We start from the raw sequence: 22,205 nt of genomic DNA, 5'->3' as shown, positions 1-22,205 counted from the left end.
AGTAGGCCCTACCCATTACTTGAATGTTACTGTTCAGTTTACTGTTGGTAGTTTAAGGTTTGTAAAAAATGTGGCAGCCCTTGTAATACAATATATATACGAATCAAAATATGTTTCTCTTTTTAATGGGGAAGTATTTTCAGCTTGGATCACTAGTTTGAAACTTGACCTTTCACATTTGCAGACCAAAATCACAAACATTAGTTCACTGTTAATGGCAGTATATCCTACATACACAGTATAAAGCTGAAATACGTTTTCTAAAACTGAATTGGACAGCCTTGCAATGCAATGTACCTGTCTTTGCCAGACGGGGTTGATGGTGTTGTAGACTATCCCAGATCTCTTCTCTTGTCCGTGGTGAGGTAAAGCTGGGAAGATGCTGTGTTTCCCCGGCTGGATGGCAATCTTCAGGTAAGGGTCTGGATTGAAGAACATTCCCTTTTTCAATCCCACAGCTTGAAAATCTGTAAACAACATGCAACAGAGCTGAGTAACAGAACTTTCCAGTGTTGATGGACTGTACAACTGAATGGATTCACAAGTTATAGGACGAAAAGTTTTACTGTGCTCACTCCAAGACTGACGCCATAGTGATTAATATATTAGCCATAGTGATCCATTCACTGAAAAGTACTGTGGTAACCAGCAGTAAAGGAAGGAATAGAAAATAGATAGAAATAGAGATAGAATAGATAGAAAGTATGCAAAATGATTTTAACATTTAAGGGTAAAAATAACAATACATATATATGGTTAGCACATGTAGTTAAATGTGGCCACAAATTGGAAAGGGGAGGGGCAATGTGGAAGCCCATCCGGGTCAAAAACGTGTTATTTATTGGGCGGGAATGTCAGATGTATTTTCTTTAAATTCATTGGTTCTCATTTCATTTTCAGTGATCTGATTGGCCAAATTAGTACTTAGTACATAATTAGAATTGCAACACACACTACAGTCAAATTAGAACATGTACTAAATAAGGGTTTTTGACCCAGACGGCCTTCCAGAGTGCAGTGCTTGTGCAGCAGTCAGAGGTTGTTTTTTGTTAGTTTAATGTGAAAACAGTCACAGTGATAGAAGCACTATATTCAAATAATATATAAAGAAACACTGTATAGTTTTACAACTACTCTATTTTATATATGTGTCCTGGGTCTGAGTTTTGGAAGTCTGATAACCCTAAAATACCTAATAAACTTGGACTTTGTGTTTGCAAAAAAGCCTGGGAATTAGAGTTAATAAAATACTATATAGAGCTTAAGGAATACAAAAAAAGGAAAACAGTGAAGTAATCTGCCCTAGATGTTGATGTTTCTAATGAAAGGTTGTCTAATAATTAAGCTAATGCAACACAACAGAGGTTTGTTACTCTATTGAATGAAGCCCTCCTTTTTTGGAGAAATTGATAAGGTAAAAAAAAACCTATTAAACATGTGAGCAAATTATATATGGAATATATCCATCTACCAGTACTATGGGGGGTGATTCTGAGTGCTGGCAGTAGCTCAGGACATAGCCTAATTGGCAATAAGCTGCTGTGTAGGGCAGAGGAAGCAGCATGGTGTGTAGAAGGAAAATCCCCGAGAGCTTACTATCTCCTTAGATATACGAAACAAAACTATGTGTGTTACTCATAAAAAAATTAGCGTCATAGATACCACCGATAGCATGTTTTGTGACACATTTTATTTCACTACAGTGGGTGAGAGATCATTTTGTTGACAACAGCAGCGTGGAAAATGTTGGGTAAGAGCCGTGGTTTGCAGTTTGCAGGATAAGCTGTGTCTTTAACAAATGAAGTGAGCCATTTTCACACACAAATGCTGTACTGAGTCATTTCAGAGACGTCTCCCTTTCACACTGCCACGGAGATCATGAGAGACCAAGCCTCTCAGTCAACAGCTTGTTCTCATGGCAACGGAAACCACTTCGGCTGTGTTTTGTTTGCTTTTCATTTTCATTATGTTATGATGCATTAAAGCACAACATGGATGGGTTGACGTGATATGACCGACAACTTAAGGTGTTATAAGGCACGATGTGAAGCGGCTTGCCTTTAACCCTTAAGTGTGTGGTTATATCATGTCAACCCAGGAGTGCCTTAATGCTATTAGAAAACGATTATTAAATGATTAGATTTATTTACTTGTTAAATTAACATAGCAAATTTAAAATAATCTTTCCAATAACAGTAAATATCACTACACACAAGAAGGGAGTTAGATGAGTGTAACTGTGCTTTGTTTGTAACAGAAGTGAAGGCGAATTCAAACGCCCTCCTATAGTGCTTTTTATTTACTTTTTTTTTTTTGGTCCTGCAGTTAAAATGGAAATCTTAAGTATGAGTATGGAAATGTGTTTACCAGTGGTGCCAAACAAAATGAAAATACAAAGTATTTATTTAAAGAATACTTTTTTTTTTCTAAATTATGACACGTCCTGAATTTTTGGCAGATGTGATAGGGACATTGAAGTCAGGTTTTGCAAACTGCCCGTGACTGGCAGCCTCAGATTCGGGTTTCGGTAGTACTGTCGGTGGATTCCGTTTTTCTTTTTGCAACAGGTATTGTCGGCAACCAGGGAACATTAATAATGCTGATGATGTTACCAACAAGAGGCGGCTTTTCGTTCTTGAACGACTGTACACCCATTCATAGTGTTTTGAGACAGTCGCTCATTCTCAGATCATTTTATGAATAGCAATATAGACGACTTTCGTTAGTTTTAAATGAAATCTGTTTTATTACAGCAGTCGGCAAGTATGAATAGGGTATAAGATATTATTCCCATCATATAAGCGCAAACACTGGTGGTGCTAGGCCTGCATTCCAGAATATTGTTGGTGCACGGGCCCATATAATGCTGCACCTATTGACGTTATCGAGGTGCAATAATAGTGCTGCAGTAAATAGGCATATTTTCTGTCTGTAGCTTCTTGCTCCAACATTTTGCTTTCTCCTTAATGATAAGCATTTTTTTTTGTTAATTATTGTGAGATTCTTTGAAACTTCATCTTTATTATTATTATTATTATTATTATTATTATTATTATTATTATTATTATTATTATTATTATTATTTAGCACTCTTTTATCCAAAGCAACTTGCAGAAATTAAACAACACATAAATACTATATTAAAAAAATGTAAAATGTTTCTTATAAGAAGGAAAAATAAAATATAAAAAGAAAAATAAGGATACAGAGAGAAACAGCATATGAAAAGACATAGCAGACAAAAAATATACACAACTAACTAACTAAATAATAAAATAACACATAACAACACAGAAACACCCCAGAACAGCCAGTGTCCTTTCCCGATGTTCTTGCACATGGACGCAGGTGAAAGCAACAAAGTCTTTATTAATCATACATTTCTTCAGTTTCTTCAGTGGCTTTTTTTTATGAAAGTAAATATTCTCAATTTTTTACATACAAGTTTGAATAAGAAAAAGATACATCTATCACATTATTTTTTATTTTATTTTATATGAAATATGTCCAGTATTAACGCTCAATAGGTGTATTTTTATACACAGGTATTTTTTTTTTTACATGTCTTACATGTAAAATATAATAATAAAGCAGCAGCTATATTTATGTTTCTGATTGTCTCTGACTGTAGTGGCCATGGGGGGCACGACTAACTCAGCATTTTACTTTCTAATTTATATTATTGTTGAACCATTATTTTATTTTGCTTAGTCTTAGTTATAAAAAAAGACAAAATATTGCAGACTGTTTACTACTTAAAACCAAAGCAGAGATAAATTAGCCTTGAAAGGTTTGCAGAATGCAAAATAAGCTGACCACTTTCCAGAAACACTTTCATGTTTTATTAAAAGGTGTATGACTCCCACTTTCAGAACTTGTCTGACATCCCCAAGAGGTGTTACTTATCATTTTGGTTTTAGACTGATACACTAAATACAAAAGACTTTCCAATTACGGAAGATGTCTATGATGACTTAAAATAAGGCTGTACTTATTTAAACGATATTTGCATTGCACAATTAATAAATATTTATTTTATTTTTATGTGCTTTGTTTTACCGTCTTTATTAAACGAAAAATATCATTATATGAGCTACAAGATGTACTGGTCAGATCTTTTGCTGCATAATCAGTTGCTTTAAAACTGTGGTCTAGTAATAATATTGACTTACACAACATGTATATACAGATAAAATGTACACACACACACACACACGTACAAATCGCATAAACACATACTGTGATTGCACGGTCCTAAAGATGTATCACGCTAAATGTAATGTTATAAAGTTTTTTTTTTTTGTTTGTTTTTTTTTTTACCTGGGAAAGATAATTGATGCCTGCGTATAGACGCGGTGGTGAGGCACTGTCTATTGGGCGTTTAAAAAGGCGAAGAAAAGCCTAAAAGGCTTTTCCAGGGTCCTACATAAACATTAACGTGATTTCTACAGTAAGTAGTCGTACTTTGATTTAATAGTAAGCTAGTAAGCCGTGTATTGCAGTGCTTTGTGGCAGACTGCAAGTACCAGCCAATAGAAGCCTATAGTAGCTCATGCTGATCTCCTAAAGAAGTGGTATGTCGGTTTGTACCGACCTGCGGTGTGACTAAAATCCGTCTGGTAACGTCAGATACACCTATAGTCCCGTCCGATAAATTTCAGTGTTTGTAACCTACTGCTATTTTTATTTTCTGTTGGTATAAGAGACATGAGTAAGACTTTCTTTGCAAATGCAATTAAAGACTTCAGATTGAGAATTATATAAGTCCACATCTTGCGTTTCGACCTACTGGAGTCAATCAATATTTTTGAAAGCTTCTCAACCCTTTCCAACTGATCGGTCTAGTTTAAACTCTGTAGACACTAGAATATAAGTTTATATGTCTTATTTTAATCACATGTTGAATTTTTGTGATTTAGTAGGCAACTTCTATCTGTTCTTCTGTTTATTCTATATTCAGTATATCAGCGAGCGCGTGTGCGTGTGTCTCGGTGACCTAGCGTCACACTTAACTGGAGGTTATTGGGGGGCATACATTGTGACACCGGCATAAATGTGTCTGTAGCGAGAGACTACTAACTGTATTACTAATACTATTAGGTCTTAGCCTCGGTCACAGACAGATACACGCCTGAACTTGCAAGTGGGAGCTCTGTTGCTGCCTTTATGAAAAAAGTTTTCCTGTTAAAACTGTCCTGATGTCCTGAAAATAATATCGAAGTCCTTCTCATGCTTCTAATAAAAAAATTAATGAAACATCAACAATTTACTCAAAGCCTCCCCTAGTGTTTTCCACTATAACAACTTTGACTGTTGTTATTACAGTGTAGTTTGAGTGAGAAGAAACCGATCTTGTATTGGACAGTATCGGACTGGACGAAAAATGTATATCAGTCGATGTAGCGGACGGTATCGGACGGGTTTTAGTCACACCGGTAATCTGTATTAATAAAATGAATAAGAGATAGCCAAAACCATTTGTGTATATAAATATAATTTAATTTTCCATTTCCATTTCAAAATTACTCATTTCCATTTGAGAAGTGATTTCTATGTTTTTCCATTTCATACACCTATTACTTGATATTTATATGCTGGACTTTTCATTTCAAACCATGTTGTTCAAGTAAATGCCAATACATTATTTATTGTTATTGGTATTTATTTTAATTAATCTACAGTTAGCAGAATTGAAAAATAAATATTAAAAATGAAAGAAAAAATACAGCTTACTGCAGAAATCGCATTATTGTTTACAGAAAATGCATCAGAAACAAACTTCTAAAAACTGTAAAATCAACAGTGTTCGAAATTACAGTTCTCGCAAGTGCATTTTTTTAAATGTATTTATTTATTTATTTATTTATTAATGCACTTGTACATTCCTGGACATGGTAGTTAATGGGAAATGGTGTTATGGGAAAGTACAGTGCCGTGAAAAAGTATTTGCCCCCCGTCTGATTTTCTGCATTTTTGCATATTTCTAACACTGAATGTTATCAGATCTTCAACCAAAATCTAATATTAGATAAAAGGGACCCTAAGTGAACAAATAACACAACATTTTGATACTTCATTTATTTATTAAAGAAAGTTATGCAACATCCAATGCCACTGTGTGAAAAAGTAATCGCCCCCTTAGACTCAATAACTGGTTACACCACCTTTAGCAGCAATAACTGCAACCAAACACTTCCTGTAGTTATTGATCAGTCTCTTACCGCGCCGTGGAGGAATTTTGGCCCACTCCTTCATGCAGAACTGCTTCAACTCAGTTACATTTGTGGGTTTTGGAGCATAAACTGCTTGTTTCAGGTCCTGCCACAACATCTCAATGGGGTTTAGGTGTGGACTTTGACTAGGCCATTCCAAAACTTTAAATTTCTTGTTCTTTAACCATTCTGATGTAGACTTGCTTGTGTGTTTTGGATCATTGTCTTGCTGCATGACCCAGCTGCGCTTCAGCTTCAGCTCACGGACGGATGGCCTGAAATTCTCCTGTAGAATTCTCTGATACAGAGCAGAATTCATGGTTCCTTCAATGATGGCAAGTCGTCCAGGTCCTGATGCAGCAAAGCATCCCCAAATCATAACACTACCACCACCATGCTTGACCGTTGGTATGAGGTTCATACTGGAATGCAGTGTTTGGTTTTCACCAGACATAACATGGCCCATGTTGACCAAAAAGTTCCACTTTTGACTCATCTGTGCATATAACATTGTTCCAGAACTCTTTAGGATCACCCAGGTGCTTTTCGGCAAGCTTGAGATGAGCATTCATGTTCTTCTTAGTGAGAAGTGGTTTCCGCCTTGCTACTCTGCCATGAATCACATTTTTTCCCAGTGTCTTTCTGATGGTGGAGTTATGAACACTGATATATATATATATATATATATATATATATATATATATATATATATATATATATATATATATATATATATATATATATATATATATTCATATATATATAAAAAGCTTGGAATAAAACATCACTGACCACAAAAAGACATTGCATAGCCAAAAGAAGTGTCTAGCTTCTGCCTCATCATTAGACACATTAGCACATAGACATCATAATCGATTACAATAAATCATACAAATTTAGACCAGCTATAATGAGCTGACATCTACTTAATGAAACATCCTTACCTGACAAAGAAAAACTGATCAGTCTTCGACTCCCCTGACTCTGTGCCACTTCTTCACTGGTGATGGGTTTAAAGACCTGCATAGAAAAGGGAATATCACTTTGGCTTGTAAGATGCCTCCCTCTCCAAGTACATAAGAATCCATTACAGTCATAAAGAAAACGCCTGAATCAATAGTTTGGGTCCATTAGAGCACTATGGATCAAAACATACAGGAAATGGCTTTGCAGAAGAACTGGATCCTCCCCCCGGGAGTACCATTTGGAAGTATAGTTCATCTTTCAGTCCTTTTATTTAAGTATAAATTTTACTGGAGTATATTTTAACTACAGCTTCAATTGCTAATTAAGTAAAATAAAAACAGATGATAATGTATCAATCAATAGAAACAAGTAAGCTGCATATCTATCGTTTAAAATTAGCTGCAAAAAAATTTGATGCAAATAGTTTAACTCATGTGAGGCTTATAAATGACCATATTTTAAAGAGAATTATCAGCTAAAGACAGATGAGCTACAGAACAACCCAGTGTTTAAACAAAGTGCCCTCTTAATGGAAGATGTATTTATGACTATGATCTACTGTATTCAATTAACAAAGTTGAATGAAAATATTTCAAATGTTATTTACTGTGTAAGTCAGTGGATCTGATCAATTGGAAGTCCCTTCTGTAAAAAGTACAAATGTGTCCTTTACTTTAAGGGGCCATTGGAAAAGATAATGCTCAGAAGCTCTCATACAGAAGGTGCTTGTTTAAATAATTGAGAAAATGTATTTTGAGATAAGAGTTGTATGTTTACATTTCACAAATGTGTCTGAGTTTTATTTACTTCTAGTAACACAACCTGAAGATGTGACCTAATCGTTCAAATATGACTGACCTTAATCCTTATTACACAGCTTGACAACAAAACATTGGAAATCGTGTACTTCAATTGCAAATTTCCTATTTTTAGATTTTTCTTTTAAACAGAAACTAAACTATTATTATTATTATTATTATTATTATTATTATATTATTATTATTATTATTATTATTATTATTATTATTATTATTATTATTATTTATTAGCAGGCACCCTTACCCAGGGCGACTTACAGTGTATCCAAAAAAATACATATCAAGAATTACAGTACAATTAAGAGCAAGATACAAAATACAATGACTTCACTTCTAATATCTTCCCAGTTTGCCTAAAGGCATCTCTGTAGGGTGGGTTCATATGTAGAGACCACAGGAGCAGCATGTGTGCATACCCCTGTTATAGATGATTCAAAGCTTCCAATATTGGTAAAGGTGGCTGTCCCATACAGGGGTGAAATTCTACCGGTACTCACCGATACTCCGTACCAGGTCTTATTGTAATGCTGGTACTGAGTACTGAGACTTATTTCAACTGCTTTTCATCCAATGCGCTTGGATTCCATTCATTAGAATGGCAAGAAGGCAAGAAGTTAGTGTCTGCCATAAATTACACAGTTGATAAATATTAGATATAATTATCACAATGTGCTTTGTCTTGCACCAGTTTATACAATGGAAAGTGATGTGTGGGGCAGTAGGGATTAACATAAAAAAACAGGATCAACAAAGTGCTGCTTCAGACTGGGCAAGCGAGTCAGAATTGGGATACAGATGCAGGTGTGCTTTTACACTTTTCCAAACACTGGGCCAACTTGCAAGGTAAAAGCACAGAGATCAAAGTTTATTTTTTTTGTTATGATCCTAGCCCCTTTTCTATAGTTTATTTAAGTTCAATTTGAGTTTGCACTTGCTTGTAAAGGCATAGGTAAACCACACTAATGACAGGGATTAATAAATAAATAAATAAATAAATAAATAAATAAATTAAAAAAAAAAACCTGATGTCTACTTTTACACTGTTTCTGCCTGAAATATACAAATCCTTTTCTGGAATAGCTCATGGTATAATTCATCCACACAGAAACACAACAGAGAAGCACACTGAATATATTGCAGGACACAAGTAATCCGTAAAAAAAAAAAAAAAAAAAAAAAATTAAAAATAAATAAAAAAAACATGGATATATGTTCTAATCCATGGTTATCCATCTAGCAATGTCCAGGTCCTGTTGTAGGTGAGCACCCAGGGTTTGGAAAGTACAGGGAGGATTTCAGAGAATACAATGGAGATTAAAATGGCCAAGTCATTTGTTGGTTGATCTGTGTTGATCTGCAGCAGAGCCTGGTACCTAAAATATAGAGGGGTATTTCAGCCTGTATTGCTCATTGTTTGGCAGACCTTTTTTGTATCATTTGTTTATGGCACAGCTGTTTTCTTTAAGCATATTTTGTATAACATCCCCACTTTTTTAGGATATCTTGAAACAAAACTCCCACTCTACAGCAGTTACTGCATAGTGTAATATTTCCTAATACTTATCATTTAAGGTTTAACTTAAGTGCTATATTATAGTACATGACTGAGTGATACATACAGAGGGTACAAAGCTTTCAGCATTTTCAGCTGCTTTGTTTATGATGAACTGGTTATATTTTATCAATTGTTTAAGATGCATTTTTTATTCATAAATATATTGTGTACCGTCTGCGCATATGATTACCTGCACTTTTTGTTAAGAATTTCACCCCTGGTCCCATACAGTTTCTGAAGTCATTCTCATCCATTCATCGTACTTACTGCGTGCTCATTCTGGACTTTACTTGTATAAGCAAATCGTTTTAATTTAAGTTAACTGCTCTTAGTTGAACCCACTCTTGCATGTAATTATTTACTGTATTCTCTATTTTCTGCTCTTATTTGAATGATCTCTTTTGCTACCGGTACTGATTTTTTCAACTGCTCTCACCTGTAATGTGATATTCTGTAATATGATATTTTGAACTGAAATACTTTGTAAAGTGATCATTTGTACTGTGATTTTGCCTTTCCTCCCAACTCTCATTCCGCCTCTGAACACGCTAATAAGTTCAGCCATAGCTGCAGGTTTTTATATTGTGGCCGAGGGATTAACTGGCTATCAATTACCTAGTTTATCCCTTGACCACATTCGGCACAGGGTTTCTGACGTTTGTGGTCAACAGCCAGTTTGTCAATAATCACTTGCTGTTGACCACGTATTCTCACGATTTTACTCGGATGTGGCATTTTAACTTCATCCAGGCTGTAAACAATAATAACAAAACATTGTGTTTTTAACACACCAAACCATACAGTAAAAAAAAATACAAAACAAACACAGGGGCTGGATGTACAACATCACAGGATCTAAACAAAAATAACATGTGTAAGTAGTAAGCCTTAACACCTTTTATTCAAAGGAAGCCCTCTTGTCAAATCTAATAATGATCCAGACTTCCAGGCCTCTAAAAGATCCTGGACATGCCAATAGGAAACATAGTAAATGGCAAATAGTAAATGATAATATTAAATGCAATTATATTTACGAAAATTTTAAGATTTCAAATCAAATAGGTAATAAGGAAAGCACTTAGAAATCAAGAAAACACTAAACAAAGATATCCTGAACCAAACAAACTAGTAATAGATAAGACAAATTAAGAATAACTAAAATTAACTAAAAACCTGATCCACCTTAGCTGAACCCTGACATGTTCTATACCAAAGAAAGGTACATATTATATGAAGACATAAATAAGACCTTATATAAATTAGGAGCAATAAGGCAGGTTATATTTCCCTTAAGTTATAAGCACAGATTTTTAAGGCCATTCTTAAAATTCATATCTACATAAAGGAGACAGTGCTTACCACCTGTGGAGTCAGAGTGGGTCATAATATCATTCTGTGTATGAAATAGAACTGAAATATACAGAGGGGGGTCCAAAGCCATTATCTGTGTCTACTTGGTTTCTGGTCACAAACTCTCCCCCTGACAAGGAATGCTTTTAAAAAGAGTCATTAACTAACTGCTGGACAAGTGGTTTATCTCCACCATCGCTAAATGGATCATTTGCCATCGCAAGTCAGACAATTTTGGGTGCTTTGACACCTCGGACAGAAAACAGTCCATCTCATAAATCCATCTGACAGGGGGTGAAATAGTGGATCAATTGAGAACAAGGGGCTGTCTAGGAATGAGAACAGCCAATGGGAAACACTCCAAGTGGACTTAGGCACCGCCCAAAATGAACAAATTATCGAATCACAGGAGTAAAAAGAAAGTTACAAAAGCAAGAGCGTGACACTCAAACAGGGTAGAATGTAAGAAAAGTATTATTGCTTTCAATTCATGCTTTGAGTTAATGAACACTATAGTAATTGTATGTATGTGATTTATACAAATTGATGTGGGTTTCACAAGGAAATTGTCAATATGTGTAGAAGCTAGAATCCAAATTTAGCTGGCTGATAATAGGTAATTCTGGATAGGTTGTCTGGATGCAAAGAGCATCTTAATCTTGCAAGAGTGAGAATTGCCTTCTGAATCATATATGAGACTGATTTTCCAATGCTTTGATTACCAAATATTAACAAAAGTAAATATTTGTGTTACTAACTATACCCCTGTTAAGACTAACCTTCACCTTAAGGAATGCAGTTATAACCTTAAGGGAATCTCCCATAGACTGTGCTGGATCACTAATCAACCAGCGGGAGTGGGGTGTCATTGTTTATATTTTCTTTTCTGTACTGTTTAGTTAATTCTTCCTTTCTCTATTACTTTAGCTTAGTTGTTGCACCTTTAATTTTTCCTTTATTTCATTTTATTTCTAATAAAACTGTTCCTTTATATTCACTAGAAGCGTTGTCTAGTCTGATTATTTCGATAAAGTTGGGTTCTACATGATTTGAATTCAAATAAGGTATTATATTATTATAACTTAAACTAGTCCAAATACAAATATACCTTGCACACTACACGCCTTTAAAACTAGGATGTGTCAACTAGCTAATCAAGTCGTATCCTAACCCCACTTGATGAAGACCACTACAATGTTTCTTCAAAATGGCCTCTAAGTTGTTATTGTTGCACTGCAGCCTTCAAATGGCTTGGAGGAACCCAGTCTTATTCCCTTAAGTCCTTACTGCTTTACCTAAAATGAGACTAACTACACACAGAAACTTCCAGCAAGTATTGTATAAGATTAATGCTTGTTAAGGGTACCTAAAAAGAGAGGTAAGCCATGATATTGCCCTGAAATCTATATGTGCATGTTGTTAAATGACGTGTCTTTCTTTATAAATGTTAATTGAAAGCTGTTCTAGAAATAATTAAGGTGACTCTTTTATTAATCCAATTGCATCCAGTGTCCTCAGGAAATCCTTTAAGGTTTCTGTAACAGGGAGAGATCTGTGTTGACTCTGCTGGCGTGTTCACGGTCTGCAGGAAGAGGGCGGCAGTCGGCCAACAACCGCCTGTGAGTCATGGCAGTGACACGGGGAGGTGGGAAAGTGGGTGTGTGGACTTTCCCCCTCTCTGAATTGCTGAGAGGCGGGTCTTGGGTGATTGTTGGTCCTATAAAATAACGCTCTGTTGTTTCCTCAGGTCTACCCACTTAGACGCGCCAAGAGTGCGGAAGCTTTGATTCAGGACCGGGAATCAGCCGGGAGAAAAATAAAGATTCACAGCGAGACAGAGAGAGAGAGCGGGGAATCCTTGGGCAGACCCCGGCGTATTGTAAAAGAGCAGGCTAGACAGCCGATAGAATAGGACGGTGATCCGGGTCGTGCGGGTAGCGGTGACCGGGATAACGCTGCCGAGTGCAGCACCTTTTATTTGTAGTTTTATTACTGTTTTATTTTCCCTTGTTCTTTTCGCCTTCTGTTTTCATTATTATTTCTTTGAGCACCTGCGAGTGCCCGTCCTGTTCACGTACCAGCTGTGGTGTTTCCGTGGTGCTGTCTATCATCGTTGATAGGCAGCCCACGGTCAACAGTGCCCTCTGCCGGAGAGAAATAAGAACCGGTCTAAAATAAAACTGGGCACCTGTGTGGTGTTTCCAGGTACACCTGTCTGTCTCCTGGTCAGTGAATTACCCACACCCCTTCCACAGTTTTCTATTGTAATTTACTGTTATACCGTACTGTATACAGTACTGAAAAATACCTTAGTTATGAAATCACATGTTTCAGGAATGAAGCATTGCTTTTTAAGAACCATGACTTAATGTTTGTTTCTAGTTTGTTTGTTATGTGTGGAAGAGTCATATTTGTTGCATGCAACGTACAGTTTTAAGCAAAGAGAATTTGAGAGAATCTCATATTTCATTGTATAGAAGTTGCTTTGACTAATTAAATGTTTGTTTAAATTGAATAAATCCTTCTTGTTTAAACAAACCTAATAGTCTCAATTGAAAGCTTGCTTATTTTAGCAGAACTTTCCTTTCTGAACCAGTAAACATCCTTGAACTATTTCATACAGCCACACACACACAATTTGCATTCACCTCCACACTGTCAGTGTCCTAAACCACGTTGCAAAATCATTTTGCATAACAGTTTATATTTTCCACATTTAGTTAATCATGCTATGTATGTTCCATTAAACAGCTATGTCCCTTTACATAGTTGGTATGTCAGCAGTTTGTATACACTTTCTGCAGGCTTGTGCTCCTTATTGATACTGATATTAAGCATGCAGACTAGGCATTTTGCAATTTAGCTGCACAAGAACATAAGAACATAAGAAAGTTTACAAACGAGAGGAGGCCATTCGGCCCGTCTTGCTCATTTGGTTGTTAGTAGCTTATTGATTCCAGAATCTCATCAAGCAGCTTCTTGAAGGATCCCAGGGTGTCAGCTTCAACAACATTACTGGGAAGTTGATTCCAGACCCTCACGATTCTCTGTGTAAAAAAGTGCCTCCTATTTTCTGTTCTGAATGCCCCTTTGTCTAATCTCCATTTGTGACCCCTGGTCCTTGTTTCTTTTTTCAAGTCGAAAGTCCCTTGGGTCGACATTGTCAGTACCTTTTAGAATTTTGAATGCTTGAATTAGGTCGCCGTGTAGTCTTCTTTGTTCAAGACTGAACAGATTCAGTTCTTTTAGTCTGCATATGACATGCCTTTTAAGCCCAGAATAATTCTGGTCGCTCTTCTTTGCACTCTTTCTAGAGCAGCAATATCTTTTTTATAGTGAGGTGACCAGAACTAAACACAATATTCAAGATGAGGTCTTACTAGTGCATTGTACAGTTTTAACATTACTTCCCTTGATTTAAATTCAACACTTTTCACAATGTATCTGAGCATTCTTCTCTTCAACAAAAACTCCTAGGTCTTTTTCATAGAGTCCTTCTCCAATGTCAGTAGATCCCATATGATATTTATAATGTACATTTTTATTTCCTGCGTGCAGTACCTTACACTTTTCTCTATTAAATGCCATTTGCCATGTGTCTGCCCAGTTCTGAATCTTGTCTAGATCATTTTGAATGACCTTTGCTGCTGCAACAGTGTTTGCCACTCCTCCTATTTTTGTGTCGTCTGTAAATTTAACAAGTTTGCTTACTATACCAGAATCTAAATCATTAATGTAGATTAGAAATAGCAGAGGACCTAATACTGATCCCTGTGGTACACCACTGGTTACCACACTCCATTCTGAGGTTTTTCCTCTAATCAGTACTTTCTGTTTTCTACATGTTAACCACTCCCTAATCCATGTACATGTGTTTCCTTGAATCCCTACTGTGTTCAGTTTGAGAATTAATCTTTTGTGAGGGACTTTGTCAAAAGCTTTCTGGAAATCTAAATAAACCATGTCATATGCTTTGCAATTATCCATTGTCGATGTTGCATCCTCAAAAAAATCAAGCAAGTTAGTTAGACACAATCTCCCTTTCCTAAAACCATGCTGACTGTCTCCCAGGACCCTGTTACCATATAGGTAATTTTCCATTTTGGATCTTATTATAGTTTCCATAAGTTTGCATATAATAGAAGTCAGGCTTACTGGTCTGTAGTTACCTGGTTCAGTTTTGTTTCCCTTTTTGTGGATCGGTACGGTAACGTTTGCAATTTTCCAGTCTGTCGGTACCACCCCTGTGTCAAGAGACTGCTGCATGATCTTGGTTAGTGGTTTGTAAATTACTTCTTTCATTTCTTTGAGTACTATTGGGAGGATCTCATCCAGCCCAGGGGATTTGTTTATTTTAAGAGCTCCTAGTCCCTTTAACACTTCTGCCTCGGTTATGCTAAAGTTATTTAAAACTGGATAGGAACTGGATGACATGTGGGGCATGTTGTCCGGTCGAGGAAGATGACTTGTGAAAACTGTAAAATACATTTTATATATTTTTTAAAAACAGGTTATCATGTGTAAAAAGGGTTGGTTTTCTTTGAAGTTGTGACACTCCTGCACGTAACAAATTAAATCTGTCAGAATGCCATATTTATTTCGCACTTAAGGCAAAAATATAAATGAATTAGATTAATGTTACAGTTAATCCTAGCGCCTCTTGCATCTCGCTGCAGTGCCAATACTGACTGTTGCTGGCATCCACTCCCTGGAGCCCAATGGATTTAGAGATTACCCAGCAGCACTGTAAATCACATCTGGCACAAGAACCCCTTAGACATCACTAGACTGAAACATATTATTGTTATTCACAGCTCACGTGTCTGCATGATTTGTTTACAAATGTAGAGCCTTTTTGCTTTTAATTCGCTTTTTCAAAAGTATTTTATTGATATGTTTTCAGTAATTAAAAAAAAAAAAAAAGGTATGCATTAGTGTTCAGCTACTTATTTATTGATTTCAAAATTCCATATTGGGAACACTACTCAATTACATGTTGGTTACTTTGATGGCCTGTATTAGGGTTGGAGTAGGGGATTTAGACACAAAGGTCCAATTACTGTAGGAATGTCTCCCAGTGAATTTAGAAATTGTATTAATATTGTGCCTTTCAACCACAGGATCTCACAACACTATATAAACTGTACAACAGAATCACTGAGCAAGCAGAAAGAACATAACCAGTTTGAGCTTGCACACCACTCAACAATGATATTGAGCATATATTTCTGGAAAGTAGATAAGTGGAATCCATCAACCGGCAGGCTCATTGAGACCATGTGCATAAAGTATGCCTGAGCCCACGAGTGCATGTGTGCACTTACCTCATGGAAAAATGGAGAGGCTTCCTTAACTTTGTCTTTTTAAGTAAGCTCATGTACACAAACACGTGTGAAGCAAAACTAAAGCTCATGCTTTAATCCTTCGTGTATTATTAAAGTCTGTCCAATATACTGACTTGTACTGAACAAAACACATCTACAAATGTTCAATAAAGGTAGCGATTAATAGATGTTGTTCATTCTGTCAAGAGGCAAAATTTCATATAGAGCTAGATTTATTGAGGTATTTACACCAAAATGCATTTTGCTAATTTTGTGGTTAAAAGAAATCAAACTGTTAATCTTAAAAAAGTAGTGGCAGAGAAGAGGGCCAAAACCCGCACCCCAGCTTGTCCTGACTTCCTCACACATCATCACTCAGGGATGCCTGCACGATGTCACCCAAGGATGTCCGCCTCGTTTCACCCAAGGATGTCCGCCTCGCTTCGCCCAGGGATGCCTTCCTCGCTCCGCCCGGGGTTGCCTGCTGCTCTGCATTGCCTGGGGTTGCGTGCTGCTCCGCATCGCCTGGGGTTGCCTGTTGCTCCGCATCGCCTGAGGTTGCCTGTTGCTCCGCATCGCCTGGGGTTGCCTGTTGCTCCGCATTGCTTGGGGTTGCCTGTTGCTCAGCATCTCCTGGGGTTGCCTGCTGCTCTGCATCGACTGGGGTCGGCGGAATTGCTTTGCCAGGGGTCACCGTCAACTCTGCTAGGCCGTGCCGCAGGAGTCAGTGTGGCCAGAGCCCCACCAGAGGGAGCTGCCGGCTAAGAGGGGGGGAGAGGTCAGGAGACCACCTCCCCCCGCAGCAATTTCGCTGCAGGAGTTCTGGAGGATGGAGTCGCCCCAGATGGAGCTGCCGGCTGTGAAGGGGGGGAAGGTCTGGAGACCACCAACCCCAACAGCTTTTCCGCTACTGGAATTGCCCTGGCTGAAGGAGGCAGTCTGGGAGCTGTCAGGACATCTGCTGACAGCCGCACCATTGGCAGCATTTCCGCTGCCAGTGGTACAGCGGGAGGCGAGACTCGCCCCACTGTCTGCTGACAGCATGGCCAGTAGCAGCCTGGCTACTGGCAACATTGCCGGCCCATGAGCCCCTTAAAGTCCCTGTTCTTGGTCCTGAACTTTGAGCGAGACTTTAGGGATTTTAAAGGGGGAGGTGGCCACTGAGGCCATGTGTGCTATGCACAAAGGGGGGATATGTGGCAATGTTGCTCCGCCCCTGGGTGTATTTCTGTGTTGTATGTTGCGTGTAGTGTGTTAATGTTGGTGTATAATCATTGGTACATGGGATGTAACATGGGTTATGCGCACAAGTGTTTAAAATGTATATTTGTATTTTGGCACGAGGATTGCACAGCACTTCACGTGCAGGTAAAATGTAATAATATGCGAGCACAGGGAATTGCACTTTATTAATTAATGTGCAGTTGTACCGAAACTCCAATTGAATGATTGATTAGCAATCGAGTCTCAGTACAGCTGCATAAAAGCAGCATGTTTTCACTCACTCGGGGTTGTGTGTTCGGTGAGTGGAGAATGGGGATGGAGACGGAGGTAAAAATAATAGTAACAGTTAAAGTAAGAACTTCTCATTGTGTTTGTCCGTGTAGTCTGTTTTGTTTGTCTCTTTATTTTGGCGAAAGTGCCGTGTCCTGTGTTTTGTTTGTCTTACAACCTTTTATTTTCTGTCTGTTCATTTATTAAATCAAAAACTCCACCTCTCTGTTTATTTTGTGTTGGTTCCTGTTTCTGGTCTGACATCACCCAATGCAGCCGTCTTTGTGACAGGGCTCCAAAATAATTTGTAAATAAATTAACAATAAGCAACTTCCAAGTTTTGCTGGACCCTGTAGAAAATTCATACTATCAGGAAATATTTGAAAATTCTGGGTTTAGCATTAAAGTGCAAAACCATTACCACATACCAAAATAAATCGAACAACCCTCTAGTAGCCAAAGATGAGTCACATATGCATTCTCTTTGCATATGATTGTTCCTGGTTTTGTGATGCTCTGATCATGTTGTAAGATTATAAATCACCATGTATATGAGAAACCACACAGTAACCAGGGTTAGCATTGTACCCTGGTCTCTCTCATTCATTTTACATCATGAAAATATTCCTAATGGCTCCTGCATAAACAGTGAAAACTTTCTCGCATCTAAAACATAAGCGTTGAGAGAATCAGGATAGTGTAAATGGTGTGGTTGTGTGTGCGTGCTGGGGCTGCTTTGTGCGTGGATGTGTGTGCAGGGGAATTGGATTTCAGGGATGGGGTCTGCATATGGGGCGGGAGGAGCGAGGGGATATAAGGGGGTGCAGGGAAATGACCAGGAGATTGAGGGAGACAAGACAAGAGAGTGAAGGGTGTGTTTGGAGAGATAGAGCAGGAAAGAGTAAAGAAAAACAAGTATCAATAAATCTTTTTTTCATTTTCGACTCCAGTTCCATTCCCTTGCTTTAAGATTTAATTTTATTGATTATTGTGTGTAAAAATAAATGGCTTGAGCCTTCAACTCCCATCACAGCCATCTATCCCAAGAACCCAAAAATGCTACAATATGTTTCACAGAACATAGCATTTTAGGTTATTTATTACCCAGTTCTGCTTAAAATAAATTAGTCACTGTCAACCAATCAATACTCATTCACAGTGCTTAATTTGTGGTGGAGCTCGCAGGAGATCAGTTCCGGTACCTCTCACTTTGAGACTGTCCGTACTCCAGGACCTCAAAGCACAGCTCTTGCTCCTCCTCGTGACATGAAAAATTAGACATCTGCCTTACAATTTTAAAATCATTTTAAAGACACTCACTGTTTTATCTCGTTGACTCCTCAATTACATTTCCGCAAAAAAAAAAAAAAAAACCCTGATTTGCTCACTACAATGTGTGAATATCTTCATAGCCCCGCCCATGTGTAATAGTCAACGCTGCATCATGCCCTCAACAACTGATTCATGGCTCCTGGAGCTCCCCGTGTCATCACGTCATCACTGCTCGCCTCACCTTGTCTAATTGTGAAATTGCATCCCTGTTTGTGTAAAAATGGCCAAAAGGCAGTCAAATATACTGTCGTTATTCAGTAAAACTTCCAGAACAATTTCTGATGGTGCACCTGAACCCGTGTCGAAACTAGAAAGGAAGAAAGCCCCGTACAGCAGGCAGGTGTGAGTTGTGCTACTGATGTGGTTGCCACTAATGACGACTATGCTCTAGCTAACAGCATGGCTATGAAAAATAAGGAGCAGGATGCACCAGACGATTCAAGTGAAGATATGAATCTGGGTAACGAAACTCAGGTGTCGCCGACAGTTTGGACTACAGAACAATTTAAATTTCACCAAACCAACCAGCCATGGCTAATTATGGAGAAATCGAATCTTGGCCGCATGACTTGTCGAAAGATAGGCTCACTGGGTCCAGAGAAAACCTTGGGCATGAAACTGGCTAAAGAGTGGGTAACATGCACTGTGACGTCCTCTGCCCCAGAGATATAAAAACATCAAAGGGCACTCAGGAAAAAGGTTGTGGAACATGCTCGAAACAAGGCGCATTTAGCCTCATCTAGTGTTTTGGAGAAAGCTAAAGGGGACATTTTAGTTCAGACCATCGTCAATGCTCAATCTGAAGAAATATCCACCACAGAGTTTTCCGCACAGGTAACAAATAGGCTAAACGTCATAGACCCTCTTGTGGTTTTGAACATGAAATGAATAGTCAGGAATTGAATGGGGTTGACATGGGACGGATTTTGCATTCCAATGTTGCATGCTCAAACATTCAACAATGCATTTCCTCAGAAATGAGGATAACATTGTTTGAGAAGATAGTACAGTGTGCTCCTAAAATCTGCCTAATGCTAGATCAGGCTACTAGTTTGAACAAAAAAAGTGCCTTGATCGTGTATGTAAGGCTTCGGTTAGTTGAAATGGAGGCACCTGCAAATATTTTTGTTGATCACAAACATTTAGTATTACATTTATTTAAAATGTATACATCATTATTCTCTGTACAGATTACATTATGTTAAAATATACATCTGTACAGTAGGCCTATACAGTATACGTAGTGTACCACATTTCCGTTTTTTACTGATTTCCACTGATAAAGTTTTATTTTTAAATAAAAGAATTTGGTTTTTACTGATTTACACCCGTTTATCAACCCCCAAATATTTTGTTAAACACTGACCCCTTATGTGACTGTTGCTTTCTGTAACTGTAAGATTGAAGCAGTTCTGTCCTGACACAGGGTGGAGGTTGGCTCACAAGAAGATGCTTCCCGCCTATTTTGTCGTTTCTGTTTAGTGTGGTGCTGAATCTAAAAAAATCAATCCTCTAAATAAAAAAGTAAACATGGGTAGAAACCGCAAATCTATGCATGAATACCAACAAGAAAACCAGTGCTTAGAAATTTGCAAGAAAAGTAAAGAGGATGTGCTGTGCTGCATGTACTGCAGCACTGAGGTCAGTGCTCGGGCTGACAGAATACAGAAGCATGTCGAAAGCAAGCAACACAAGAAGCTTAAATAAGAAAGTGACCTTCAGGATTAACAGTCCACATCTTGTTTTTCGAACCACAGTATTTCTAGAAGCGTTTTGCCCATTTCCAACCATTCAATCGCAGTCAGTTTAAACTCTGTAGAGTATCAGTTTACATGCCCTATTTTCATCCTGTCTGCCAGCCATTTTTTAGTGCGTCTCTTTGGATCATGCCATTCACAGTGACCTAGCATCACACTTAATTAGTTATTAATTATTTCTGGGGGACATGTTGTGTGCGGTGTATCCAAATGTATGGCACAACCGTACCTGTACTAGCAAAGGACTGCTGTACTAGTTTCATTTATTTTTGTTGGATGTATAAAAACTCTCACTCTGGCAGGACAGCACTCTTTATAGCACCACATTCCCCCGAGTCACTCGGGATAGGGGACTGAAATCACCCAAGTGTATAGGCTGACAGCAGACTCGAACAAACTAGCAGGTAAAACAAGACCATATATATATATATATATATATATATATATATATATATATATATATAGAGAGAGAGAGAGAGAGAGAGAGAGAGAGAGAGAGAGAGAGAGAGAGAGAGAGAGAGAGAGAGAGAGAGAGAGAGGTGGGGGTGGCTGTAGTAGTCTCAAGCATACACGCTCTCACACAGACAAGCTCAGCTTGGCCACTTCCCGGTCTGGGAAAAACTGACCTGGTCCCGAAAGCGAAGGGACAGCTGAATCCGACGGTGTGGTCTGAGGTTCATAGCAGGGAGCTGGGCAACAGGAACACGAGGGGGGAGGCACGATCAAGGGCAGGCAGGCAGCAACAAGTCCAGTGAAGCAGGCAAGCAGGATTGCAGTTATACACAAAACGCTGAAGCCACCATGAGTAAGGGCAGGCAGGCAGCAACAAGTTCAGTGAAGCAAGCAGGACAGCAAGCAGACACCGTTACAGTTACGGGCAGACAGTCAGCAACAAGTACGGCTACTGGGCAGGATTACAGGCAAAGCACAGACAGGTGAAACTGCCACAGTCATGGGCAGACAAACAGTAACGGTGAATCAGACAGGACTGCAGACAGAACAAGGGCCGACTTGTTTAACTAAGGCAGGCGGGTCTGAAGCCACCGCAGATAGATAGATAGATAGATAGATAGATAGATAGATAGATAGATAGATAAGATAGATAGATAGACAGATATGCAGCAAAACAGTCAGACTCAGATAAGAATTGGTGTCTGTGCATGTAAAGTAAAAAAATGTTAAACTACTTAGTAAATTAAAACAAGTAAAACTTCCTTTTAAAATTAAGACTAATTGATTTGGGGCCATCTCTGCGCCGCAGTGTGTGTGTGTGTGTGTGTGTGTGTGTGTGTGTGTGTGTGTGTGTGTGTGTGTGGTGTATATATATATATATATATATATATATATATATATATATATATATATATATATATATATATATATAAGGTGGCAGGAGG

General features: G+C 38.1%; 1 protein-coding gene across 1 annotated transcript in view; it reads right to left on the bottom strand.

Moving 5' to 3' along the window:
• The window catches only part of LOC121313083 (E3 ubiquitin-protein ligase HECW1-like), a 140,286-nt gene that overhangs the window by 72,111 nt on the left and 45,970 nt on the right, over positions 1 to 22,205 (bottom strand). The window contains exons 5-6 of the mRNA XM_041245230.1: positions 7,157 to 7,232; positions 298 to 467 (exon numbers count right to left, since the gene is read on the bottom strand). Of these exons, the coding sequence (XP_041101164.1) occupies positions 298 to 467; positions 7,157 to 7,232 (246 nt within the window). The remainder of the gene's footprint in view (positions 1 to 297; positions 468 to 7,156; positions 7,233 to 22,205) is intronic.

This window comes from Polyodon spathula, chromosome 3, assembly GCF_017654505.1.
Source record: "Polyodon spathula isolate WHYD16114869_AA chromosome 3, ASM1765450v1, whole genome shotgun sequence".
NCBI classification, from domain to species: Eukaryota; Metazoa; Chordata; class Actinopteri; order Acipenseriformes; family Polyodontidae; genus Polyodon; species Polyodon spathula.
This window is presented reverse-complemented; position numbering and strand designations above follow the sequence as displayed.